This window comes from Apaloderma vittatum, unplaced genomic scaffold (assembly GCF_000703405.1).
Source record: "Apaloderma vittatum isolate BGI_N311 unplaced genomic scaffold, ASM70340v1 scaffold21702, whole genome shotgun sequence".
Taxonomy (NCBI): Eukaryota; Metazoa; Chordata; class Aves; order Trogoniformes; family Trogonidae; genus Apaloderma; species Apaloderma vittatum.
In genome coordinates, this window is record NW_009705516.1 from 3,042 (window position 1) to 13,808 (window position 10,767).

A 10,767-nucleotide genomic window follows, 5' to 3' on the forward strand; every position below is an offset into this window, starting at 1 on the left:
GCCCTTCCTGCTCAGCGGGACAGGCCGCTTGGTGGGCCCAGCGCCCAAAATAGGCTTCTCGCCCCCCGCTGTTTGCCAGCCTGACTCCGGGGATCCAAAAGGAGCCGTTTACGGTAATTAGAGCCACATTTCACAGGCTGCACACATTCCCACAGCTCTAATGCAAGGGATTAAGGCTAAGCAGGGAATTCCAACGGAAGCGACGCGGATGCTGAGGCCAGCACTAACACACAGGCATTTGTGAGCGGGCACTTGCCATTCGATCCTCGAAGGTTTTAACCATGATGCCATCGGGCAGGGAGGTGGCCAGGAGAGCCATCTCCTTCCTCACAGTGCTAAAGAACTTCTTTGCTTCTGGGGGCTGGAATTCCATTTTCTTGAAGGCATGGGTATCTGTGGGGCAAGGAGGAGAACGGAATCAAAACCTGCTTTTGGAAACTGCCACAGGTTCCTTTTGAAGGCAAGTCTATCCAGGTGTTAAACGTATCATCTGGAAGAGAAGGGCTGACTTGCTTTGGTGCTGAGTCAAGAGGCAGCCTAGACATGATCTGTTTTTTTTCCCACACTGCAGTGCAGCCACAACCGGCCCCTCCTGCTCCCAGTGTCCCTGTAACCCCACGAGGAGCTCTGTCCCACAGCACGGTGCAGTGATGACCCTTTCTCTGCAACGCCTGAGCACAGCTCCCCAGCGTTACCGTTCACACCTGCAGGTGCAGAACAGCTTGGCCACCTTTCCTTCTTGGGCCTGGCCCAGCCAGCCAGCTCACTGAGCACCTCGGGCTCTGCTGTCACCAATGTTCCTCACAACCAGATGCTCTTTTTTATTTATTTTTGGCTGATTAACATCGGTGCAAGTGAACAAGGACACTCACCCACTGAGGACACCCAGCACAAGAACACCAGGTGTTCCTGCTCTGCCTCTCAACTGATCCATCTCTGCAGAAACGCCTGAACAAACCCTGTAGCTTTCAAGAAAGCATCTGCAGTGGAGAGCGACTGATGTCCGCAGCCCTCCAGAGACCAACACAGGCAAAGGGGAAGTCCGCTTCTCCGGCTTGAGAGATGCCAAGGAGAAGTCAGGCTGAAGTCCCTGAGTAGATTGTGCTACACTCCTCCCCAGTGAACAAGCTGCAAAAAGGACTAGGAAGAAGAGGACAGCCAATCCAAAAGGCTGAGAAGGAAAGGTCTCGGAGAAAGAAATACAGCAGGACACCGAGGAAGGACGCGGAATCCCGCACTGGTCTGATCCGACACACTCACCTGGGGCATACTCCAGCACAGAGAAGACTTCTCCCTTGGCACTGGTGAAGGTGACTCCAGGCTTGCCTCCACTCTGCTGGCAGAGCACTGGTGTCTCACTGGGCCACTCTGACCTCACTGGTGTCTGTGCCTCTGCTTTTTCTTCTTTCTTCTCTGTCTCCACCATGGCTTCCATCTTTTCCTCCTCTGCAATAGCCACATTATCCAAGGTCTTCTTTAGATTTTCCTGCAGCTTTTTAATATCGTCCAAGAACTTCTTCTCCCGAGTGGGTTTTTCCAGCTCCACAGTCGGGGAGGTGGGAGAGCCAGTCAGCAGCTGCTCCACAGTCATATTTTTCAGGCTTTCCAAGATCTTGATGGCCTCTTTTAGTTCCCGGAAGCTCTTTGGGGCTCCATCCTTGCCAGCTTTCTCTGCAGCAAGATCTGCAACTGCCATAGCCACAGCTCCCTGGACTTGTTCCTCTACTTTTTTCACCTCCTCTGCTGCTGGCTCCTCAGGCTCTAACTCCTCAATTTTTGGGTGGTCGTCTTCCATGAGGCCATTGTCTGTCTCCCAGCTGTCGCTTTCATCCTCCCACTCGGAGGATGCCCCGCTGGTGCTGCCGTCAACAGAATCGTAGTCCGACTCCTCAATCTCCGATTCAATATTGTATAAGTGCTAAAGGAGAGGAGAGTTACAAAAGACAGCAGAGTAGTTAGGCTGAAGCACTCAGTTTTAGTTGTCTTTTCAACACAGGCAAGTCAGTCCTCCCCACGAAAAGGGAGCTCCCAGGCTGAATTTGCTGGGCTGTTTCAATGCCACCTATAACAGGGCTTGATCCAAATGTTTGATCCAAATAACAAGTGTTTGATCCAAATAACAAGCTCATCAATGACCAGCACAGACTATGAATCAGCATAGCCCCATCCTCCACCTTTCAAAGCAGGGCACTGGGTGAAAACTAGGGCAAGTTCTTGGAGGAATCCAGCCACCAAGGAGAGCACGCAGGCACCAAACAGGTCCCTGGATGCCCCAGGGTTTCCACAGGCAGAGCTGGTTCAGAAGGTGTAGCGTATCCTGTGCGGAGTTCGTATTTCTGGTCCTGCTTCTGCACCAGCAACTGTGTTGGCACAGAGCCCTAGGTTGGCTGCCTCCACGCTCTGTCCTTCCAGAGACAATGCTGGAACCAGGAAGACATTCCCATACCAGCTTTCTTCTTCTGTGGCACACGCTACTCACCGTCAGAGCCTTGCTATGCTGCTTTAGCTGTTGTATGTCGCTACTGCTTCAAATTCAACCAGGACAATGAAGCCTAAACCCAAGCTGCTGAATAAGCTCTTACATAAAACGTTCCCTCTCCTTCACTACAGGAAGCTACAGAACTCACCCACGCTCTGTCTAGCCTCACCTCTTAGAATCACGCTTTTGCACATGTTACATCTCTCACAAAGTCCCCCTGTAGAGGCTTACAGACATACTCCAGCTACGAGCACCAACAGAGAAGCAGGGGAGCCAGAAGGACTTTATGGGGCTGTATCAGAAGCTACATGACAGAACATTTTATCCACAGGCTTCTGACACTTGAATGATGGCCCAAGAATTCTCTTAATCTTGCAAGATATGACCCCAGAGGGTAAAAGTGTATGGACACTCAGTCATCCTGTCAAAGCCTTTAACCAAACCAGCACTGTTTAGCCAGACCTGTGCCACCCAGAGACAGGCAGCAGGCAGAGGTTAGCTGGGTTCAACATAAGTGACTGGAGGCAGGAAAAGCCATCAAAACTCACTGCCCTCAAAGCTAATCCAAATCTGAGTTGGAAAGTTAATTAGCCAGTTATGCCATCTTTATTTTTAGAGACGAGAAAAAGACCCAGACAGCTTGTCTCTGGGCACACGGACAGGCATTGATAAATCACAGTTTTACCAACTGATAATTCATGCTCCTGACATTTCCCCAACTCCCATAATTACGCAGACAAGCAGAATCGAAGGGACTGGCGTGACACAGCAGGAGCTGCTGCAGAGCCCCAGCACCGCAGCGTGAGAGCAGCCCTTTGTGGAGCGCGCATCAGACCTCCGATTGTGCCTGTGATCCGAGCACATGTGACAACAGGGGGAAGGGAGACAGCAGCCTGCTTTGTAACACTCTAGTCCACTGCCATAGTGCGGGCATTGACTATTCTACTGTAATTAATGCAGAGCTGCTCAGTTTAAAAAGAAATCTCGATCGAGCACTTTCTGCTCGCAAAGGCGTCTCTGCGGCGGAGGCAGCCGCGTTCACCGCCACAGTGATGGAGATGGGACCCTACAGAAGCAGGTGTTCTCCTATCTTTAGGCTGTCGGCCTTAGTTTGAGGCAACAAGGAGAAAAGACATGGGATGAAACTGTATGTGGAGCAGTGAATAAAGGTTACGAGACAGTACAACGAAAACCTTAGAACAACGCAGAAGACAAATCGGTGGGGTTAAGGCGATTAGTAGTGTGGTCATAGCTGTGTTTTTAAGCTTGCACTCAACCCCTTTCCCTCCCTGCTCTGGAAGAGATTTGGGTCTGATCCCTAGGCTGGCTAAGGTGACAAATTGTGGCTCCAAGTCCAGCTTCTGGACGAGCTTCTTTAGCCAAAGAAAACACTATGAGGCTGCTTCACAAGTAAGACAGAACGAGCAAATTGTCTTTCAGTAGTGTCCAAGCTGGGCAATGCAGTGAACCTGGGCTCAAATCAGAAGTGAGCTCTGCAATGCCTCCTTCAAAGCAGCAGGCGCAGGAGGCCAGGAGCCAGGGCTGTGGTCAGAGCTGGGAACACGCAGCACAGCCTGCGAAAGGAGCAAGAGGCTGTCCCTACTTTGCTATTCTCAAGAGCAGCGACGATCAATTAGTTGATCAGTTCTCCTGACAAAAGAGGGATTTACTTGTGCTAACAGAAGCGGGAAGCCACCCTATTGTAAGGGAAGGCAGTGATAAATAGCGCAAGACTCCCTTACACACTGAATCTCTCTGCACCCAGGATTTAAAACCAAGACTTGTCAGGCAGCCAAGAACTACAGGGGTATCGCGAGCTGGAACGAGATCTCACCTGAGGCAGAATGATAGTCTTGGAGTTATCGGCCCACACCACTTCCACCTTACTGCTGACATCCACACGAGCCACTTGTCCGACCGACGGCTGTGGAAACAAGAGCAGTTTGTCAATCCCTTCTCTTTCCCAGGCGTTTCAGTGCAGAAGGAAGGTTCTGAGAAGCAGGTTGGAGACCCACCTAAAGCAATGATTGCAGAAGTGGCAGGAGTCCCAGGGTCCCACAGCAGAGGGGAGAAGAATCCCCCAGGTAGGGTTTCCAAGAGAAACCCCACACCACTGCCACAGAGAGCGAGCCAGTACCTCCCCTCCTGGAAGGAGCAGGGGACCAGGAGGGCTGCTCTGGCAGCAGATCCTGACTTCTGATGAGGAGTAGGAGCACTGCGGGGCTGGGGCTGTGCCAGCAAGGGGACGGGAACTTCCCCGGCATAGGGCTGCCCTCTAGTGGGGTGTCATCGTGCACCCCACGTCCCTGGCCTCAATAGACAAGTCCTGGCTGGCACAGGGCGTGCACCCTAAGTAGGATCTTGCCCTGGAAGGTTATTTAGGTCAGCTGAGCAAGCTCGGATGTGTTTCTCGATGCTGCTGCTGAAACCAGAACCGCCATGAGAGCCACACTATACCTTTTAACCCTTTCTTAGGGCAGCAGTCTCAAAAGCTGGAGGTGTTCCCTGCACAGTAAGGAAGCCTGTTTCCTGGCAAAGAGCGTATCCTCTACCATGTAAATTGTTCCCTCTTCCTCCCCAGGAGATCAACCAGCTCAATAGAATTAACACGTACATAATAACTTGGACGAAAACCAGAACCTCAGTCTACTGTTGCCAAGTGAAACTGGTTTAATGACAAATCCACCTTCACTCTTGCTCAGGAGTAAACAGAATATCCTCATATTAGAAGTTGCTCTGAAATCTTAAGCAAGAGTTTTATCAAAAACTCTCAGGCATACGTTTGATTCCTCTCTCAACTTGGCTCCTTCTCTGCTATAGACTCTGTCACCAAGGTCAAAGGACTTCAAGGTTACATCTCCACCAGACTTCAGAGATTCCAAGTTACTCATGACAGCAGCGGACACTGACACAGAACTAGCAAGACGAGTTGTTTAGGATACCCAGGGGGAGTCTAGGGCCCTTCTACGGTCTCTTTCAAGTGTCTCCACTAATACCTGGTGACAACACAGCCACATAACTGCCCACAACCTACCTCGTCTTCCCTGGCTGCAGCTCCATCTGAGTTGCCGATGCGAATCACAATGTCAGTAGTGCGGAAGCGGAAGTCTGGGTGATCAGCAATATCATACACGCTCACGTCCTCCTCCTCCCCGATCAGCTGCATCGGAGACAGAACGCAAACATGTCAGCCCCAGGATGCTGCACTGACCTTCAGAGCACACCTCCAATGCTTAAAAGTACTTTGTGTTACATTTTGCCAATTTTCAGTGGCTCCAACAGCCCACAAGTAGCTGCTAACGTCCTGTCTTGTCACCTCACCCTGCAGCACATCAATCGAGGCACAGGAACCAGATACTCCATCTCACCTGCTCACCCTCACCTTTACTTCAGGTTCCACATCACTAGGATCATGAGACATGCAAGAACAACACTTTATTCCCTTCGGAACACTCAGATTCCTCAAAGCAGTTCATTGGGGCCTAAAGGGTTTACTTTTGAAGTGATCCGAGGCAACAGGAAGCATCTGACCAAAAAAACCTGTCAATTAACGGGAAACATATCTTTCCTTTGATTTCTCCTGGAGGAAGAGAGCTAGGAGCCCACAAATAATGAGAAACAGGTCAAACGGAGCACAGCCCGAGGCCAGAGCCATGTTCTGCTTCTGGATGTAAAAGGCTCTGCTCAGCTACAACAACGTGATCTCCCGCCCTAAGGCAGAAACAGGCTGGTGTGGCTTGAGTCCCCCTCTCATCCGCAGCCAGGCTGTAGCGTACCAAGGCTCTGCAAAACGCAGCGCTCCCACAAGCCCCGAGAAAAAGGCATTGGGCTGGCTGTAAGCAACAGTGCCTGGCAGAGGCAAGCAGGGTAACACGTAAGAGACTGGTTCTCTATAAGCCAACAAAAAAGGGAGAAGAAAAAATTCTCATAGTGAACTCAAGAAATCAACTGTCTGTGACAACTGCAGCAAAACCTCCATCAGTACCAGAGTCTGATGCTGACTATGGGATGTAAACCCTCTGCTTGGTCTCTGCTGCCTTGCAGGCATCTACAAATGTGAAGCGACAACACCTCCAGCTAAGCCTCCCAGGCCCAAAAGCATATTGCTGTTCCATCCTCAAGGACAAACTGCACTGGAGAGCCGACTCCCAGGCTTATCTGTGCGTATTTGTGAAGCTCGTGCTGTTTTGTGGCCGTGTTCTCTCAGCTGGTTCCAACAGGTGCTGGCTCCTGGACTTACCTCCACATCATCTCCGCTGGATTTCAACTTGAACCACTTCACCACACAGGTACGGCCAATATGGTCACCAGACTGCACGACTCCGTACAACCCGGGGTCCTGGGAGCTCTGAGCTTTTGGTCGCAACAGCAGGAAGGAAAACAGACAAGTTAAGTGGAGGAGAGCAGGCTTCGCGCAGCAGCTGAGGCTGTCAGCTCCCAGGCTCTCATGGCTCAAACCTTCCTTTAGTGAATGGCATAAGGAAAAACAGTTCTTCCTACACGCTTACAATTGTACTCAGCTAATGAGCTGCACTTTATTGGGGCACAGAGTGATGATAAAGTAATATTATGGTGCATTGGACTGCTTTTGAGCTTTGTCACTGAGAGAAAACACGCTGTCACCTCAGTGCTCTGCTCTCCAAATTAGCTCTGCACCAAAACTGTCAGAGTTTCTGGACAGGCTGGCCAAGAGCAACCTGAGCATAACCCTGACTGCCAAGCTCACTGGTTTTGTTCCTCTGGAAAACTGAACTGAACAACTGAAGGCAGAAGGCAGGCAGGAACATAAGTGTGTATGTACGCATGCGTCAGGGATCCAACAGCATCGAAGCTGGGCCTGGGCTGTTCCCCAGCACACTGGTATCCAGACATCTTTCAGATTTATCTGGCTGACAAGGATCCACCTCCTGGCATCCTTAGCAGAGGGATGCAAGGAACTGCAGGCATCTCAGACTGCTCAGAGAGTATGTTTGACAGAGGAATAAATTCCCAGAGGCCAAACTAACCCACAAGACTGGTCAGACTACTACTCATCAGAAATGCCCTCGCAAAACTGCATCTTTTTTTGTCAAACCAGTTTTCCCTCTTCCCAAGCTGACCATATCTTGTTGCTTCCCACTCCGGAGGGTCTAAGCCTGCTAGAAAAGGAGCTGAGAGCCAGATGGTGTGCCATCAATATTTCATGTGCAAAAGCTCTAAGTCTCCTTGAACTTGTACCATGACCCTCCCTAGCATCGCCGATTGGTTTGGTGAAGAAAAAGGATGCAAGAAGATGCTTCTGGGTCCCAAAATCCTCCAAGAAAAACGGATAGATAAGCCATACAGAGAAGGCAGCCTGAGGCAAGCTGTTCATTTCTTCCTTCTTCTGTGAGAGAGCACAGAGCCGTTTGCACTTTCAAGGGGAAGGCGGGCCACCTCTACTCTACAGAAATACTGAGAATCCTAGCTTTGCTCCACAGCATTTATTCCTTCCACATCTTGCCTGCTGTCATAGCTCAACTTTGGTATTTAAATAATGGTTCTCTGCTGACATTCGTGTTAAGTCAGGCGAACCACTGTTGGTTCCCTGTTAGGCTCTTGCACCTACCTCAAGTGAGCACTACTAACAGCCACCACAGAAACGGCTACAACACACGCTAAGGGATCCAGATTGAAGACTACTTTGCAATTAAGAGCATGTTTGTCCCCTGAGAAGAGCACTGTTTTGACACCCAATACCTCTTTTGTCCACCACAAAATCCCCAGGGCAGAACTCGTTGTTGTCCAGATGATGGACTGGAATCAGCTCGTTGGAGCGAATGTTTGTCTCCACGGTGCCGTCCTGCCACATCACGTCAGCCGAAGTCATCGTGGTCACCACTTCCACAGCAACCCTGGGAACACAGGAAGGCAACGAGTTGCCAGAGGGAACGTGCACGAGCACAACCAGACCATGATGCTGCCAACAGGAGGCACCAAGCCGGATCTCGGCGACACCGAGGCAGAGGCAGATGAGCGGGCTGGGGAGCAAGTCAGGGCCCCCCATCTAGTGCCAGCAGCAGCTGCACAGCAGCAGGCTTTGGTTTGACAGGTGCCCAATCACCACAGGTGCTACACAGGAGGACTTTTTTTCATCACAGGAGGACTTACTTTCCACGGAGCTGGTGCTGAGCTCACTTTTACTATGCGTAGCCAAGCAAATTAACATCTACTAGCACCCACTTTCTACCACTGGCAGAGGTACAACAGGATCTTAAAACACTTTGAAAGTGAAGATCTCTGCTGAAGCACCTTCTAGCCTGGTGGCTCTGAGAGGTCTTTGATGCTAGCAGCATGGGACTGGAAAGAAAGATAAAGCAGCATCCATTTCAGAAAAAAAAAAAAAGAAAGAAAAAAAAAAAAGGCAACATATTGAATGTGGGTAAAGCAAAAGGATTTTGTTTAAAAGAGACAAGTCTCTTCCCCAGCTGTTCAAACACACCCATGTGTGTCTCTGCAGCTCAGAAATGAAACGCAAACGCGCAACAATGGACCACATGCTGGTACTGCGCTGTGGGGCTTGACAGAGCTGCTTGAAGAGACAAGATGCTTGGGGGCAGGAGGGACAGAGCTGCAGTCTAGCTGGACAGGCTCTTCTCATGAGTCCTCCATCATTTTCGTGCCTCCTACAGCACAGAACAAATTGAATTCCATGCCGATTTTAAATTTTGTCTTTATTTTGCTGGCCAAGCCTTCCAGACATAACACAAGTGCTGCATTTATGTTGGTTTCAAGTCAAACCATAAGGAAGATACAATAGGCAAATACAACTGTTTTCCTCCAGCACTGTTTTTACGAATGTCAGAGAAATATTACTCAGTGGAAATAATACAAAGTTTCTAGTAGGGCCAGCACTCAACAGTAGAAATTATCAGAGGAGGATATTCGTCAGAGTGGTGGGTGACATGCCAACGGGTGGCTCCTGGGGGAAGCGGGGGCATGTGCAGCTGAGGATGGGCGGGGGGGAAAAGGCAGCCTACCAAGGAAATAACATAGTCCTGTCTGCAGTGCAGCTTGTGCTGCTTCACAAGCAAAAATCACAACCTGACGTTAGTAAAAATCCCTGTACATCCTCCCTAAAAAACAACCAGAGGTCTGTGAGCTGCCTGGAGAGCTGCAGCAGGCCACTCACCGGCGGTGGAACCGTGCGCCGGAGCCAGAGACGCTCCCAAGCTGACACATCAGATCTGGCGACTTCACGGCAGCGAGCCCATGCGCACTGCACTTCTCCGCGGTGCCTGGCAGCACCTACTGCTGGCTTCCCCAGCTCCGTGGGAATATTCAGACAGTGAAGATGCCTCACACTAAGCTGTGACCAGCTGCCACAGGCACCCTTTAAAGTATCAGCTGAGGTCTTCACATTCTGTGGCTGAAAAAGCCTCTGTTTCTTTCCCTCTGTGATGTGATTGTCTCTGCCAAGTGTTCCAACACCTGATCTCGGCATTTCCTTCTGCAGAGCTGCCCAGACCCAGCACCGGAATCTCGTGGTGTCACAGGGATTTCTCCCCGCTGCCTGTATGCTGCAGAAAGCTACCAGGTTTATCAGCTAAGCTCTCCTTAATGAAACATTTAATGAAATAGAGGCATTCAGCAGGGGACCGAGAAGTGAAAAGTGAGCTGAGAATCAGTTCCTAAGAACTCTATCACATGCTCCCATTTCTTCTCTCACTTGAATACTGCTCTGCTTGAGGTTTGTGACCTTCAAATTCAATTTCTTCCAAACCCACAAGGACTAAACGAGCTCTCCTTGCACGTGTGCAAAGCTAAAACACCTAAACAAAATGCAAATGAAATTCGTGACATTCTCAAACTACTGGGTCCCTTGAATCCTGATAATGTCACTTTTTCGGGAGGATTCTCATGTATTATCTTGCACTAGTTCATTTCTGATGCAGGATCTGTATACAACTAAGCAGCCCAGGGAAGGCAGTAAGACAGGTCAGCCAGCTGTCAGATGTCTTTGCATCTCCTGAAAAGTTCAAACTCTCAAATTAGGTAAAAGCTAAAAGCTGCTGAGGACCAGTTTTACCCAGACATGGGCACATACATGCACTGCTCCCTCCCCCAAGCTACTGAAATCATTTCCTCCAAGGCTCTCAAGGAGTGTACTCTGTTCATTAAAAACCACCGTAAAACGCATACCGCTGCCAAAAAGTTGCCAATATCTCTTCAGAGCAGGCTAAGGGTAACGGAGACCACTGCAGAGCAAAGCCCCGCCAGCACAGATCTCCGTGCTGAGCCGGGGACAGCTCTGAGGGTAAGCTGCTCAT

General features: G+C 50.2%; 1 protein-coding gene across 1 annotated transcript in view; it reads right to left on the minus strand.

The window, feature by feature from the left end:
- The window catches only part of UBE2O (ubiquitin-conjugating enzyme E2O), a gene marked incomplete at its 3' end in the record, with an annotated part of 27,518 nt that overhangs the window by 3,035 nt on the left and 13,716 nt on the right, over positions 1–10,767 (minus strand). Inside the window, exons 9-14 of the mRNA XM_009865451.1 lie at positions 8,198–8,352; positions 6,720–6,832; positions 5,514–5,639; positions 4,314–4,403; positions 1,261–1,918; positions 257–393 (exon numbers count right to left, since the gene is read on the minus strand). Coding sequence (XP_009863753.1) covers positions 257–393; positions 1,261–1,918; positions 4,314–4,403; positions 5,514–5,639; positions 6,720–6,832; positions 8,198–8,352 — 1,279 coding nt within the window. The remainder of the gene's footprint in view (positions 1–256; positions 394–1,260; positions 1,919–4,313; positions 4,404–5,513; positions 5,640–6,719; positions 6,833–8,197; positions 8,353–10,767) is intronic.